At 56.8% G+C, this 16,962-nt stretch overlaps 1 protein-coding gene across 1 annotated transcript in view; it reads right to left on the reverse strand.

Annotated features, from left to right (window-relative positions):
- Positions 1–241: 241 nt before the first annotated feature.
- The window catches only part of SDC3 (syndecan 3), a 49,702-nt gene continuing 32,981 nt past the window's right edge, over positions 242–16,962 (reverse strand). The window contains exons 2-5 of the mRNA XM_039388552.1: positions 10,198–10,315; positions 8,979–9,607; positions 7,119–7,389; positions 242–6,233 (exon numbers count right to left, since the gene is read on the reverse strand). Coding sequence (XP_039244486.1) covers positions 6,067–6,233; positions 7,119–7,389; positions 8,979–9,607; positions 10,198–10,315 — 1,185 coding nt within the window. The 3' untranslated portion in view covers positions 242–6,066. The remainder of the gene's footprint in view (positions 6,234–7,118; positions 7,390–8,978; positions 9,608–10,197; positions 10,316–16,962) is intronic.

Here is a 16,962-nt window from a genome sequence, read left to right on the forward strand (position 1 = left end):
AGGCAAAGCCCTGGGCAGACAATGTTTAAATGACTTTATTTTTGTTTTTTTTCCTCCTTTTATAAATGGGCACAGCACAGAAATAATTAAAAAAAATAGACAGTACCATTACAGTGCTAGATCCATTGGCAAAGATTATTTTTTATAGTCTTTTTTTCTTTTTTTTTTCATTATTTTTAAAGTTTTGGCCATTGAGTAAGAACAAAAACAATTAACAAACATTTTATTTTATTTTTTTTTGTTTTTTAAACAGACACTATGAAGCAATTTAAGTACTAAACTCTAGAAGAGTTATGTACATACAAAAAAAAGTTCTGTTTAAGATATGTTTCCTATTAAAAATATTTACATGCATTTTTTTTTCCCCTCCCGTGTTCCTTGAAAGGTACAACATTTGGGAGTGTTCCAGATTTTTTTATGTTTTGTTCTCCTGTTGGGATTGTAAATCAGCTCCAAAGAATGACTGAAGTGGGGTCACTTGTTGGGCTTTCCTTTGAGTCCCTGAAATCTTCTGGAAAGGGATATTTTATTTTTTTTTTTTTTGGATGTATATCAACGGATTTTTATTTTTATTTTTATTTTTTGTTAATCTTTTTTTAATTTATACAAGACCATTTCCTGGTTTATTTACAGAAGAACCAGCGGGTGATGGTTTATCCTGGAGACGTGGTGGGTGGAGTGAGGGAGAAGCAGGTGATTTTTAAAAAGTAGTTCCATCAAACTGCGCTGGATTGTTGTTTTTCTCAAGTCAGCAGTTCCTGTCTGGGTTGATTGTCAGCTGTGCTGGGGTGACTTCGACCAGGTGGGACCCACAACAGGGGGAATTTAAAGCCCAGAAAGTCACTGGTTGCCCTCGAGGTCTTTGGAGATGCTGCGGATGAACCGTCGGGAATGTCGGGGTGAAAAAAAAATGGGGCGTCGCGGGGGGGGGGGGGGGGGGATTTTTTTACCCCCCAAAAAATCAACGTAATAGAAAACAAAACCAAAACCAAACAAAACAACAAAAACCAGTGAACAAAAAAAAAAAAAAAAAACCTACAAAATTAAACCCAAAACAAAGTTTGTACACTCCAGACTGAGGCTCCTCTAGAGACGGGGGGTGGGAATGTCCATGGAGCTGCAGGCACGAGGGTTGTGGGACACGCCGGAGCCACCACGGGGCCTCGGGAGCATCCCGGGATCTGCTCCAGCTCCAGCAAGTCCAAAGGCTCCTTATCCCCCCCCTGGAACACCCAGAGCCAGACTGGAGGTGACCAGGATCAGGCTGGTGCTGTGACAGCGAAGGAAGGAGCAGCAAGGAATTCATGAGGAATCCTGCATCCATCCCATGGGATGGGGTGCAAGGGCTGCAGAGCTGCTGATAAACACCACTCCTCCTCCTCCTCCTCCTCCTCCTCCTCCTCCTCCTCCTCCTCCTCAGGTGCAGAGTTCACCCTGAACCTGTTCCTGCCCCCGTGCCTTGCACGCACACGTATATACATATATACATATATATTAATTACATACACATATATATACATACAGACACACCACACACCCATCCCCTTGCTCCCAGAGGACCCCCAGAAGCTGCCAAGGATATCCCAGGGAGATATCCCAACAAACCTGTGGGAGCTGTCCCAGTCAAAACCTTTCAGTGCTGCAAACTCAGCATCACTTCAGAGCCTCGCAGAAAAGCTTCGAGCCCCCTCCCTCCCCCCTCCCCCTCAAAAAAAAAAGAGTGCTTAGGGAGGAAAAAAATGAATTTAAAAATCCAGTCTTTGTTTTTTAAGAGGGTTTTGTTCTTGTTAAAGCTGGTCCCTCGTAGCAGGGGTTGGAGAGGAGGGGTCTGGAGAGCCAGAGACAAGGCCTGGGGGTAGCAAAGGGATCGTTGGCACCCATCGGGCAAAATAAGGAGAGAACGGGATATTTTGAGAGAAACCAGCACACCAGGGCACCCATCCAGCCCAGAGCCACCACCCTCCCTGCAGCAGGATCCCCTAAGCTTGTTTTTGTCCTGCTGCTTGTTTTTGAAAGGTTCAAAATCAAAGAGATTTCTGGAGGAAAGACACATTTCAGTCCCAGCCCTGCAAATCCCGTCCAAGCCTTGGTCCTGCTGCTGACTGGGGCCCCTCCATCCCCTGCCCTTCCCGTCCTCCCCCTTCCAGCCCCTCCTCTGGGCTCTCACACGTGTTTTCTGGCTTTCCTTTCTCCCCTCCTGCCTCCTTCTTATTTCTGTGGCCCGGGAGTCCCTGGATATTTATCATTCTCCTGCTGCAAATCTGAGAGTGCCTGAAGGGCAGCACAGCTGGCAGAGGAGCCCAGCCCACCTTCCACGCTGTGCAGTTCCAGAGCTTCCAAAATCCTTCAGCTGGCGAGGCAAAGAGTCCTCCTTCAGCTCCAGCACATCACACACACACGTGCACAGGCAGAAAAGAGGTGGAAAAACCAAGTGGGAAATCCTTCCTCTGCTCCCACCCCCCCTCAGGGAGCACAGCTGGAAGGATGGGCACAGCTGAGATCACCAGCAGGGATGTGTCTGTGCCCAGAGGGATGATGCCAGACAGAGCTGGCAGGTTTGGGGAGGGGGTGATGGGGGAGATGCCCAAGCTGAGATTGGAGTTAATTTTCCTAAAGATCCGCTCGGCAGCCAAACCAGCAGCTGAGGGAGGGCACTGGGGTCCCTCCCCGCTGGGCTGTCTCGCTTCTTCCCAATCCATCTTCCCACCAGGAATGCCCCAAAAGCCCCGGAGCAGCTGAGCAGAAGCCGCCCCCACCCCTCTGAGACGAGCTCAGCTGGGTAAAACCGGGGCCAAGGTTGTGGGTTCAGTCCCTGTGTGGGCTTGAGCTGGGCTTGAGACTCAAGAGTCAGGCTTGATGATCCTTGTGGGTCCCTTCCAGCTCAGCAAATGCCCCCCTGCACCCCCTGGCAGCACCATGCCACCAGGTTCCACTGGGGTTTTCCCCATCCCATGGACAAACGATGGTGGCTGAGGTTTTTTTGGAAGGGGACCTTTCCCAAACACACCCAGCCCGTGTCCAGCTCTGTCCCACCATCCCCTACCCCTGGAGGGAGGCTCAGGATCAACCACCCCCAGCAAGACAAGGCTTTTTTCCCCTCCCAAGCATCAACTCCACCAACTAATCCAGTGCCCCTGAGGAGCTGAGGCGACAGGAAAGGCTGTGACATAACCCATAACTCATAATTTACCACCAGAAAGGCAGGCTCCAAGCCCAAAAGACGCTCTTAGAGCCTCTCTGGGCAGACAGCAACAGAGCCAAGGTGTGGAAGAAGGAGAAGAACGATGAATTAAGACTTTGATCACTTCTGATGATCACTTTAATGACCTTCACGTCTTTTTTTTTTGCACGTGCTCATCTCCTACTTTTAATTACTGCAAAGGAAAGGTCCTGCCCTGGCTCCTCTCTCCCCCTCCCACTTCCAGCCCCCCTCACTTGGCAAACTGTGACGGATTTAAGTGCCAGGATTACAACTTAACACCAGCTGAGAGAGCCGAGGTTAAGCTTGAGCGAATAAAAAAATTGTATTATGGAACTTCAGACTATTAAATAGGGGGGAGAAAAAAAGGAATGAAGAAGATTAGGAAAGCAGCTAAGAAAAGCAGCATTAAAAAGATTAAGCTGGGAGAGGTTGTTTTTTTTTCTTTAATGCAAGCTCAAAGGATTAATTCCACGTTTTTCCAAAAGATGGTGGGTTTGGGTGGCCTTGATGCCAAGCCCTACTCATTAAATCATGAAGAGGCTTGATTTCTACCACTGCCCGCTGCTTGGGCCCCTTGGGTGGACCCAAAAGGACCAAAAATCCCCCCAAACCATCCAATTAATGAGTTGAAACTCCCCTTTGAGCAGGAAAAAGTGGCTTTTGCCCCCAGGGTGGCACCAGCCTCTTCAGCTCTGTGGACCCTCCTTCCCTCCTCATCCCCCACAGCCCAAGGAATGCCCAAGGATGGAGCCAAGGAATGGTCACACACACACTCAACACCATCTGCCTTCCAGCACCACCATCCAAGGCATCCAACGGGATCATTTCCAAACTCCCAAGAACCTAAACCCACGATGACTTTGAGGCTGGCAGCTCTAAATTGGGCATTTTAGAGCTGATCCATGCACAGGGCTCTGCTCCCTACCCTGAAGTAAAGCCAGGCTGTCATTTTGGGTCACACCCCAAGGGAGTGTCACCCAAACCTCCCATCTGCCCACCCACAAATCCCATCCAACCATCCCATGCAGTGCAATGAAAATGTACAGGGATTTCATATGTATAACTGTGTATGGATGTGAGTGTGCGGGTACATATATATATATATATATTTAAAATATGCATTTGGCCTCTCAAATCCCTTCCCCAAAGAAGCTCTGCTGTCTCACACCCTCCACCAAGGCCATAAAACCCCATATCCACTGACACCCTCGGGGGACAAAGTGTCACTGGCCCCCGTGCAGGTTAATTCACAACACACAGAAGAGTCAAAGCAGCTCATTTTTCGCCCCGTTTTCCTGTTTAAATTGCACTAAGAGCAAAGCCAAGGCCTCCATGGGACGCCACCGAGATCACAACCGTCGTGAAAACAAAGCTCCTTGACTGCATCCCGAGCGGCGCTTCAGCTAATTAAAAGCCAACTCACTGAAGTAACTAATTGACTTCCCTGTGCAGAGCTCGCTCCTAAAAATCCAGCCTTTCTGTAAGGCACAGTTGGATCTGGAAGAGGCCCTGCTGCTCTGCACCCTCAGAGGGGAAACAGCTCTTGGGTGCTGCTGGATTCCAGGGATCCGATGCCATCAGATGCCATCAGGCTCCCGGTGCCCCGGGGGTTATACTGGGATTTAAGGATCAACACAAGGAACACAAACCATCAGTCCTGGGGCTTTCCAGTGATGTGTAGCAGCCAACCTCTGCCTCATCTTCCTCACCTTCTGGGTGCCTCCAGGGATCCCTCCCTGACCCCCGAGGGGACAGAGTGTCACCTCTCCTTGGCATCTCCTTCCTCGTGCTGCATCTCCCGCCTTTGTTCTCCACTCCGGAGGAACCTGGGAGAGGACTGAGCTTCTCCATATCCGTCTCCACCCCTTGCCAGCTCCCCACCAAGCTCTGTTCCAAAACCAGCACTCTTGCAAGCCCAGTTTTGTTGGTCACAGTGAAACCCCAGCCTAAGCAAAGTCCCTTCTCCACCAAACCCTCGGCAGGTTCAGGAGGTTGAAGGTCTCTGGCTGTTCCAGGGAGGTGGTGGCAGGAGGGTGGTGGCAGGAGGGTGGTGGCAGGAGGGTGGTGGCAGGAGGGTGGTGGCAGGAGCAGCAGGAGATGCCCCCGGTGCTGCTTCTTGCTGCTCCACAAACTCTCTGAACAGTTGATCCAAAGAGATCATTCCCAGCCTACTGGCCACGTTTGTATTTATTTCTTATTTTGCCAAGAGCAAACCCCGGGGCAGCCAGGTATTCCAGCCCCTTGTGCTTTTTTCCAAGGTTCCAAGCATATCTGGGAGTTGTGCCCTCTCTTCCAAGAGGAGCAGGGAGCGAGGGAATTCCTGCAAAGCAACCAACCCCGTTCAAAAAGCAAACAAAAAAAAATAAAAGGAAGACAGAGGGAAAGAAACCTCCCTCCTTTATGAATGGAAAAAAACCAAGGAAGATAAATCCAAACCAAGCCCCCTGCACCCCAGGACTGGGAGAAGGTGTCCGGATCCCAGAGTCCATTGTGCTGGGAAAAGTTCACTTGACCTCCAGTCGCTGTGGGCAGCCTGAGCACCCCACCCTGTGCTCTCCAGGGCGCTCCTGGGCACGGCCACCTTGGCATTGGCTCCTTGCCCTGTCCATCCCAGCAGCGGGAAGGCCGGCGGGGCTCGCTCCGAGCTCGGCGATGCTCCGGGCACCCGACGTCTCATCACGCCAAAGATGTGTTTGCTCCTTCAGCTGTTGCGGGTTTTTGCTTTTTCAAACTCACAGTCTGATCCAAAGGGAAAAAAAAAGAGAGGGAAAGAGAGGGGGAAAGAGAAGAGGCCGGATGAAGTAGAGGAGGAGGGCGAGTTTGGAGCGGGGAGGGAGGGAGGGCGAGGCACGCCGGCTCTCCTTCTACGCGTAGAACTCCTCCTGCTTGTCGGGCTTCTGGTAGGTCACGTTGGCTTGTTTGGGCTCCTCCAGGGTGTAACTGCCCTCGTCCTTCTTCTTCATCCGGTAGATGAGCAGCATGACCAGGAAGGCGGCGAAGAGAGCTCCCACCACGCCGCCCACGATCACGGCTGCAACACAACACGGGGCACGGCCGTCAGTGCCGCCCTCGGCCCCGGCACAGACCAGCTGGGGAGGGGGCGTTTGGGACTGCAGCTCGGCTCTGTGCTTTGCACAAAGCTTTGGGAGCAGCTGTTCTCCCAAAATCTACGGTGGGGAAAGCTGACAGGGAAGGTGGGGGGTCTAAAGGTTCGAGAGCTCCCCAGGGAGCGATGCCGAGGGCTGGTGGCACCCGAAGGCTTCTGCTCTCAGCTGCACCTCAGTGGGTGATGCACCAGCACGAGGCAGCCCCTGCACAGGCTGTAACCTCGTGTGAGGAGGGGCCCCCAAGAGCTGCTCATTTGGGTTCTACCCTCAGCTGAAGACCCCCAGAGCTTTGGCTGCCCCTCTGTGCCATCCTCAGTTGCTGGTGGGACACTGGCACCCCTGTCCCACCTCTGATGCCCCTCTGGTTGGGACAAGTGGCCCTCTCAGGGCATCTCCCTCCTCCCCTCAATCGATCAGAGGTGGCTGGGTGTTACTCAGCAAAACATCTTTCCACTGACATCCTGATTTTTTCCTGGAAACCCAGCTCATCAGGAGCAAGTTGTGCACAGCTCTGTGCTGTCCCGGCAAAAAATGAGGAGCCCCGGGATGCTCCAAACTCTCAAGTCAAAGAATAGGGAGCTCTAGGATGCTCCAAACTCTCCTGGAAAAGAATGAGGAGCCCTGGGATGCTCCAAAAATCTCCCAGAAACGAATGAGAAGTCCTTGGATGCCCATTTTGGCAGGTGAGTGTGGGTTATCCCAGGCTTGGCCCTACCCCAATACCCTGCCAAAGACCGACCCCTCTCCTGGGGCACGGCCAGCCCAAATCTCTGCCCCCCAAGCCCCCCAGCCCAGGCCCCTGGTCTCACCTATCAACACCTCTTTCCTCTCCAGGATGTTTTTCTGGGGCAGCTGTGCCGCGGAGTTGCCCGAGTCTATCGTGTTGTCCAGCAGCCCCGTGTCCGCGTTCCTGCCGGGCCCGGGTCCCGCCGGGGGGGTCACCACGGCCATCACCTCGTTCCCGAGGTCGGGACGGGTCGTCTCCTCCTCCTCCCGGATCTCAAAGTCCCCGCTGGGGCCGCTGCTCACTGGGACCTCCAGCTCGTTGTCCAGGGCTGTCGTCACCTCCCCCGGCTCCATCTGGGAGAGAGGACAAGGTGGAGCAGGGGACAAGGACTAAAGGGTGGCTCCTGCCTCCGGCAGCTCCGGTGTGTTTAGAGGAAGGACATCACAGCAGCAAAGACAGGGTGGCCCTCTCAGCAGGGATAACACTGGGATGTCCCTTCCCTGAGCTGGACAATGACACTGCAGCAGCAACACAGCTGCGCTTCCCGGTGCTCCCCAAAGGGCTGAGCTGGACCACTCTGCTCTGTCCCCATCCCAAGCGCATTCAAGATGCACAAACTCTCACCTGTTGCCTGTAGCTTCCCCTAAAGAGACCCCAGAGCCCAGGCCCTCCTTTGGGCTCTCTGTCCCCTGACCCACGGGGGGATGACACAGCTCACAGGGGCCTCCTTCCTACACACAAACAACACCAGCATTCGTTCCACAGCAACAAGGACCAGGTGCTGCTGATGAGCACCATGGGGTCCCTTCCCTCCCCCTTTTCTCCCTTCCACCTGCTCTGATGGCTGCAGCCCTGTGCACAGGGCAGGAGCAGGAAGATCCTTCCCACCCAGGACATAGAGCCAGCCCAGATCCCTGCAGTCCCTGACCAAGCCCCCCGGCCAGGAAGGGAACCCAGCCCGGAGAGCAAACACGGGCTGGGCAGATGAGCCACTCCAATCCCTCCATCCCTCTTCACTGCCTCCTGCACATCCCCAGGGCCAAATCCCCGCTGACCTTCCCCCTTGTCCCTGCCGAGCTGGACCACACTGAGCATCCCTGAGCCAAACTTCCCTGGGATCCCTCCTTTGTGGGGAAAACGGCTCCTTCCACGGCCGCCTCGGCACAAATCGGGACGAGCAGAGCAGGGGGTGGGTGAGCGGGAGCCCTCTCCATATCCTCTCCGCCCGGGGCCAGCACACGGCTCAGTGCTTCCCACAAGCAGCCGTTTGTGTGACAGAGATTAATTGAAGGTCAGCGAGAGCCCAGAGCGCTCCCCGCTCGTGTTTGTGCGCAGAAAAGAGGGACTAGTTTAGACAAATCACTCCACCTTTCAGTCAAAGCGCTCGCAAAGGGCCCCCGAGGGGCTCTGAATGCGAGACGGATCAGTGGATTAAATCCCCCGCTCAGGACACCCGACGGGCAGGAAATGCACCATCAGGCCGTAATTGAGGAGCTTTTGGGAGGAGCGTTTGGGCCTCCCACTGACAGGCCGGGAGCTGGGAAATGGTGCGGTGAGCCCGGACACCAAACCCCCGGGAAAGATGCTCTGTCCCCGTGGGATGTGGTGCCCCCAGCCCTGCACTCCTCCTGCCTGGGGAAGCTGTTCTGGAGCACCCGGGCAAGGCAGCACTGGGCTCACCAGGACACGTGTCACACCCCTGGGTGTGACATCAGCTCTGCCCCAGCCCCAACACCATGCCCTGCCCACGCTAAACCCCCCACTCTTTAATTCCCCCCAAACTCCCAAATGTTCCACTCTCTGCAGAGCTGGAAGAGCCCAACCTGGCTTGACCTCCCTCTGAGCAACTGGCCCAGGACAACTCAACCCCAGAGGCTTCCCGTGGCCACCTCTTGGCTCCACACGTGGCCCACGAGCCCCTCAGAAGGGTCCTGCCTCCTACCTGGGGGGCTTCTGTGGGCAGCGGCGTGGCAGGAGCGGGTGGCAAGGCCGTGCTTTTTTCTGTGAGCTCTGCAGTCCTGGAGCTGGTGGGTTTGGGCAGGGACCTGGGCTTGGCTGTGCTGGTGGGGACAAGGCGTGACGTGGCCACCTCCGTGGGTGTGCTGGTCTCGGGGACGGCCGTGGTGGGAGTCTCCAGGGTGGTGGCCCGGGTGGTGGCTGCCTTGGTGGCAAAGGGGGGCAGGAACCTCCTGGTGGTGGTGGTGGTGGTGGTGGTGGTGGGCTTGGCCGTGGCCACGGTGGTGCTGGTGGTGGTCGTGGCCTGGGGGGTGGTCGTGGTGGCCGCCGTGGTGGTCGTGGTGGTCGCCGTGGTGGTCGGGGGGGCGCTGGGAGTGGTGCTGGTGGTGGTGGTGGCTTTCCAGCTGGGGATCACCGGCGTGTCTGTGGTCCTGGAGATGTAGAGGACGCTCGTGGTCTGCCCGGGGGTGGTGTCCTGGGCGGGGGATGGCTCCAAGGGGGTGGCCACGGGCTGCACGGCGGTGACGGGCAGCGTGGCCGCCGTGGTGGGCGGCGGCACTGCCGTGTCCGTGGGGAGGCTCATGGCTGTCTCCAGCCCCAGCTCCTGCTCAAAGTCTGAAAGGGGCGGGAGAAGAGAGAAAAGTGAAGCCGCTGCTGCCAGAATTTCCCAGGGCTGACCCGTTCCTGGCCTCATCCCCCAAAAATAGAGCACGGAGTGGTTCCAGGCTCAGCTAAACCAAGGGCTGCAGAGCCCCTCTCTGGGGTCTGTGAAAGCTCTAAACACGTGCTCCTGTCGTAGAGCTCCTGCTGAAGGGCTGATCCTGCCCAGCAGGGCCAGAGACCGAAATCCCAGAATCACAGAATCGACCAGGTGGGAACAGACCTTTGGGATCATCAACCTGTGACCCAACTCCACCTTGTCACCCAGCCCGTGGCACTGAGTGACACGTCCAGTCTGTGCTTAAACACCTCCAGGGACGGGGACTCCACCCCCTCCCTGGGCAGCCCCTGCCAATGTCCACGGGACACCGAGGCACTCGAGCCCCCAACCTCTGGCACAGCTCCCTCTGCTTTTGTCTAGGAGAGGGCAGGAGGCAGAGATGGATGAAGGGTAATCCCCTCCCTCACATCCCACGGCAAGAACCTCCCCAGCCCCACCAAGCCCAGAGCCAGGGACCCCTCCCAGGAGCCCCAGAGGCACTTACAGCCCGAGCCCGAGCCGGAGTAGACGTCGTCCAGCTCATCGTCCCCAAAGGGATCGTCGTCCCCAGAGCCCTCCAGGTCCACGGGCCTCTCGTAGTTCTCATTGCGCCAGCGCTGAGCCTGGGGCCGAGGGGGAGAGACAGTGAGCAGCTCCAACCCCCAAAGCAGGGCCAGTGACACCAAAGCAGGGCCAGTGACACCCCAGACACAGCTCCAGCCCCACAAAACCAGCGCCAGTGACACCAAATCAGGGCCAGTGACACCTCAGAAACAGCTCCAGCCCCACAAAACCAGCTCCAGCCCTACCAAAGCAGGGCCAGTGATAACCCAGACACAGCTCCAGCCCCACAAAACCGGTGCCAGTGACACCAAATCAGGGCCAGTGACACCCCAGACACAACTCCAGCCCCACAAAACCAGCTCCAGCCCTACCAAAGCAGGGCCAGTGACACCCCAGACAGCTCCAGCCCCACAAAACCAGCTCCAGCCCCACAAAACCAGCGCCAGTGACGCCTCGTGGGACAAGGCACGGGTTAAACGCAGCAGGGAAAAGCAAGACCGAGGGAGCAGGAGCACAGACAACCCCCAGAATCGTGTTTTCCCCCCAAAACAACTCCCAGCAGACATTTTGTGGCGAGCTCGCGCCGACTCCGATGACATTTTCCCATCGGAAAAAAAGCCCCTCTGGGGGGCGGGGGGGGGGGGGAGGCAAAAAACCCAGCGACTGCTTTTGGGAACTGGCAGTAAAAGGCTCAGTCTGGTTCCCCAGCTGGCTGTTGTTTCGTTCTCGGCGATTTTCAGGCGTCCGGGCTCTGGTGTGACAGGAACACACCGTCAGCTGCCACAGCTTGGAAAGTCTGGATGTGAAACAATATCAGACTTCAAATATTCCCCCGCTCTGCGGTGCTGCTAAAACACGGCGAGCCCTCGCTAGCAGGGCTCTTAAACATCTTGTTTTGCAGATCAAAGTGTCTCCTGTTTGTGTTGCAAGGAAGCGGTTTGACACTTCATTACAAGGCAAACAAGGAGGCTTTGATCTGCGAGATCGCATCAGATGTTTCGATGTAACGAGCCAGGTTGGTGCTTCAATTTAAAATGAGGGGGTTGAAGGGTCCCCTTCCCCTTTCAGAGCCTTTTACCTCCTAAAAACAGCTCGGAGTTTCTTTGTTTTCATTCCAGGTTGGAACAAAAAGGAGTTTTGAGAAGTCGGGAGGTCTCATAACATGGAAATTTAGGACGTAACTCGTGGTTTGTCCCCACAACCCTTCTCCTGGAGCCCATCAGACAGCGAGGGAGGGAGAATCCCACGGTGAGATGCCCAGGGCTGGGAGGTGGGAGGACGATCCCAGGGGCTGTGGGCTGATCTCACGGTGCCCAAGGAGGTGTCTGCTGGCCAAACCCTGCCCAGGGGTCCTGCAGAGGTGCCCCCTGTGTCACAGCGTGAGAACATTCCCGGGGCCATAAATCTCTCGGGAAGGTCAAGGGGAGTCGGGCTTTTAAGTGCCTGTCTCTCCTGGAAATGCCGCTGAGCTTTTCCTGGCTGGATCTGTCCCAGCTCTCCCCTGTCACTGCATCCCCTGGTTGTGTCCTGCCAGTCTCCAACACACCACAGGGTTTCCAAATCGCTGGGAAATTCAGTCTTTGCCCCAGAGATGAGGCACCATCCTGGAGTTTCAAACACTAAAGGAGTTTGTTTTCCACCAGAATTAATGCCCAGGGAGCTGGGAATTGCACAGCCCTTTGTTGAGCCACAGAGGCCAAACCCCACTGCAGCACAAGGCTGGGGATGGCACCCAAAGGAACCCATAAATATGAGACAGGCCACCAAAACTGGTGGGGCAAACGCAAGGGAAAAAGTCAAGGATTGAGGGGCAGGAGGAAGAAACATTTGGGGCTGCTTTTATTTGCTTTTGGATGTTTTCACACCAAAAACATTGTGGCTCACCCAGAAATGAGGAGACCTCAGTGCAGGAGCCCCCCAGACCACCCCTGACCTCCAGAGAGCTCCCCCAGGGCCGGGTCCTCCCTGTGGGACCTCAAAGCCCTGCTGGAATGGGAGCCACATGGATCCATCAAGCCTCTTCCTCCCTTCAATTGGGACCAGATGGGGCAGTTCCAGCCACCAGCTCCCCGTGCTGGGACCAGGAAACGAGAGTGGGAAGCACCAGCATGTCACAGCAATTCCCATCCACCTCCTCATCCATCCATCCCACAGCTACCCATCCATCCATTCCCATCTATCCTTCCATCCACCCACCTATCCATTCATCCTTCCTTTCATCCATCCATCATCCATCCCCCACTTATCCATCCATCCACCCCACATTCATCCCCATCCCCCATTCATCCGTACCTCCATCCATCCCTCCATCCCTACCCCCACCCATCCATCCCTCCATCCATCCATCCCTCCATCCATCCATCTATCCATTCCCATCCCCCATCCATCCCCATCCATCCCTCCATCCATCCATCCATCCCTCCATCCATCCCCATCCATCCATCCATCCATCCATCCCCATCCATCCCTCCATCCATCCATCCACCCATCCCTCCATCCATCCCTCCATCCATCCCTCCATCCATCCATCCATCCATCCATCCATCCCTCCATCCATCCCCATCCATCCATCCCTCCATCCACCGGCCCCATCCATCCATCCATCCATCCCTCCATCCATCCATCCATCCCTCCATCCCCATCCATCCATCCATCCATCCATCCCTCCATCCATCTATCCATCACTCCATCCCTCCATCCATGCACTGCGTGTCCTGGCTGTGCTTTGCCGGGATCAGAGCCCGGAGCGATGCCGTGAGGGACGATGTTCCAATGGCTCTGAGAACTGTCCAGCCCCAAATCCAACAGTGAACATTCCCACGAGGATAACACCGATGGATCCTCTGCTCCCACCTGCTGCCTGTGGCTCCCTGACATGTTTGGAGCTGGGAGCCTTCCCTCTGGCTGTGTCTCCTTCCAGATCCACCCCGTGCAAACCCACGGGCAGCAGGATCTGTGCCACATCCCAGGGATCCCCTGGCAGCAGCAGGATCTGTGCCACATCCCAGGGATCCCCTGGCAGCAACAGGATCTGTGCCATATCCCAGGGATCCCCTGGCAGCAGCAGGATCTGTGCCACATCCCAGGGATCCCCTGGCAGCAGCAGGATCTGTGCCACATCCCAGGGATCCACTGACAGCAGCAGGATCTGTGCCACATCCCAGGGATCCCCTGGCAGCAGCAGGATCTGTGCCACATCCCAGGGATCCCCTGGCAGCAGCAGGATCTCTCTGTGCCACAGCCCAGGGATCCCGTGGCAGCACAGGATCTGTGCCACATCCCAGGGATCTGGCAGCAGCACTGATCTGTGCCACATCCCAGGGATCCCCTGCAGGATCTGTGCCACATCCCAGGGATCCCCTGGCAGCAGCAGGATCTGTGCCACATCCCAGGGATCCCCTGGCAGCAGCAGGATCTGTGCCACATCCCAGGGATCCCCTGGCAGCAGCAGGAACAACCTCACAGACACAAAACATCTCCCAGGGCCACAACACACACACCCATCCCCTCCCGAGGTGAGGGAGGGCCCTCCCCCGCTGCCCCTCCCAGCCAGCCCGCAGGAGGGCACAGCTCTGCTCAGCCAGGGCTGTCCTGTGTGCATTCCAGAGGCTTGGAAGTTTATCCCGAGGAGGCAGGTGGCCCAGGGCCAGCCCCAGCTGCTGCCTGGCCAGCTCAGCGCGTGTAATACCAGTGACCAAGCACCACGCTGCAATGTTCACGGAGCTGCGGCATTGCCGCTGCTCAGGGGAGGGGAAATGTGGGATGGCAGAGCTTCCCTGCTCTTGCTCGTCCCCAGATCCCCGAGGCTGCTCCTCAGCCGCTCCTGTGTCCTGGGGGAGCCGGATACAAACCCACGGCGAGCAGTTACGGATGCCGAGCAACCCTTTGCTCCTCCCAGCATCCTTCATCCCGGGATTTCATCTGCCAGGAGCAGGCACGGGGGGACCCCAACCGCAGCAAGCACGGCCCCAGCCAAGCTTCACAAAGCCTGGATTTGTAAAGCCTTGTGAACCCTCTCCGGGTGTACCCGGTGCAGACGGGGGGGTCGGGACGCGGCTGTTCCCAAAGAAGTCCCCTCCCGAGGTGCTGAGGTGACTCTGCTCCCAGCCAGGCTGCCCCAGCCCCAGCCCGGATGGTGTCGGGTCAGGCTCGGGCAATAAATCTCGGGAGCGGTCGGTGTTTATTTGGATTTACGGCCGCTCAGATCGTTAATGCTCCGCGTGCCCCGAGCCGGTCACGGTCCCTTCTCCCTCCCCCGGCAACGAGGGGCTGCTCCCCCTCGCCCGGCTGGGATGAAGGGGAGGGGAATGCTGAGTTCGCCAGCCCGGGAAATCGCAAATCACTCAGGACGGCAGCTCCCACCTCCCGACCCGGGGCTGCCTCCCCATCCGTCACAGCCCCCCTCGGGATCCGTCACAGCTTCCCCTGCCCACCCCTCACATCCCCCACGGCAGCAAAGCCGCAGCTGCCTGGATTTGTCCCAAAAGAGAAACTTCATCCAGACTTTATCCCTGACCCGGCAGGCTCCACGGGGCCCGAGGGAAGCCGGAGGGAGCCCCGGGTGTGCTGATCCATCCCCTGCAGCCCCTAGTCCCCTGGGATGGGATCGTCCTACAGGAGGGATGGAGCTGCTGCCCCACTGAGTGTTGCAGGACCCAAGGGAAGGTTTTCCAGGGCATTTTATGGATTTTATGCCTGTCTAGGGCTGGGGGGTCACACAAGCCACATCCACATTTTATGTCTGTGTGGGGGTCACAAAGCCACATCCACATCTGGCTCAGCCTCCTCCCGTGTCTGGGATGAGGGACACACTCCAGCTTTCCAGGTCCTCTGAGCAGCCTCTCCGGGTGTCCAAAACTGAGCCAGGCCGGCGAAGAATCCTCGGGGCAGGGAGCAAACCCCGGTGTGATGCCCATCCTGGCCCTGTTCCCTCTTCCCCACCCCCCGCCCCGCGATGCCGAGGGCCGTTTATTAGCCAGCTCTGAGCCAAGGGCCAGCAGCTCCATCCCCGCAATTACAACTTCCCAGCTAATGGCTCTTGGCAGGGGTTCTCTAACCAGCTCAGCGCTGCCTCCCCCGCCCGCCTTCATTAGGGAAATTAAACCCGGGCTCGAGGCAAAGCCGCTGGAGGCACCGGGCTCACAATGGGCTGGGGGGGGTGCATCACTTTTGGGGATGTCCAAGTCCGTGGGAGATGAAAAGGAGTGGGAAGGTTTAAATGTGCCCCGTGAGGTGCTGGCTCTGCACCAGGACTGTCCTGAGACAGGGAACTGCTCCTGTCACGTCCCTGTGCCCCATGAGCCACCACTGCTGTGCCATGGGGACAGATCCGGCTCTGGCACCGTCCAGAACCCAACCAAGTGCCCTGATCCCACTCCCCCAGCGTCCAGAAAGGTCACGGATCTGCTGCTGTAAGAGCAAGCCTTGATGCACAGCAGACTCCACAGGGCAGGGCCGGAAAGTCCCATTTCAATGAATGTTCCTTCAGTGCTCTAAATGACCCAAAATAAATGCCAGACACAAAGGATTCGGATCTCAGCAGTGACGTGGGAACTACAGTGAGCTTGGATAAAAAACACATCCCCCACTCCATCCCAGAGGACCCTTTTCCAGCCCTTCACAGGGCTGAGCAGGACCAGCAGGTGATGATACCCACCCACCACTCACTGCCCCCTTCACCTCTGCTCCCCAGCCTGGCTGGACTGGCCAGGAACAACAGTCAAGGGGCCTCAACAGCACAAATCACACCCAAATCCTGCACTAAGAGCCTTGGAAAGCAAGAGAGAGCTCAGCCCCTTTGGCTTGGAGCATCAGAGCCGAGCAGGGGGATTAGAGAGGTTTCAGTCCCTCTCCATTGTCCACACACCTCACCCACCCAGCACAGCGGGTGCCCCTTCCCTCCCTCTTCTCTCCTTTATCGAGGTGGGTGACACCATTTTACAGGTGAAAAAATGTAAATTTGGAGTAAGGGGTCTCACTCAGTCCCTTCCCCCCCCCCACCCCCCCCCCCGAACAGCTCTCTGTGTGCACCAGGGAATTTGGGAGAAAAAGATGAGGAAAACAGGGCACAGGAGGGACCCTCCCACCACCGTCATGGGTGATACAAAGATGCTCCTACAGAGCCCTCTGTGTCTTTGTGCTTGTCCGGGGGGGTTGATTTGGGGCTGTTCCCCCCAAATTCCCTGTTCCCCCTACATTCCCTCCCCTCCCCCTTCTCCAGGCAGGGAGGGTCAGGGTGTTACATTTTTGAGGGTGTTATATTTTTGAGGCTGTTCCCACTCCTCAGAAGGGCTTTTTCAGACCCTTAAAATTCCCCGAAGGTGGAACCCAGAACGTGCTGCCGTGGCAAAAACGCTCTCGAGTGCAGAGCGTTTCAGCCCGGGAGGGAGATAAATCAATCCATCTTTAAGCACCGGGAGAGGCTGGGGAACCTCCCTGGGATGCTCCCAGGCCCTTCAGCCGGTAGCCAACGGCATGGCAACGGTCGCCATGGCAACCGCCTCCTCCATGGCGACGCATCCCGATGGAGCGAGGATGGGTGGTGTCCTCCAGCACATCCACCCGAGCCGGGGCTGGGGGCTGCTTCCCCCTCAGCTGGGGCTGGGGGCTGCTTCCTGAGGGCTGGAATTAAATGGCCTCATGGGATGGGATCCGGGGGAAGAGAGGGAGATGTCCAAAACCACGGAGCAGCTCCCGAGGGAGCGGT

Source organism: Pipra filicauda, unplaced genomic scaffold, assembly GCF_003945595.2.
Source record: "Pipra filicauda isolate LSUMZ 115617 unplaced genomic scaffold, ASM394559v2 scaffold664_size391380_pilon, whole genome shotgun sequence".
NCBI classification, from domain to species: Eukaryota; Metazoa; Chordata; class Aves; order Passeriformes; family Pipridae; genus Pipra; species Pipra filicauda.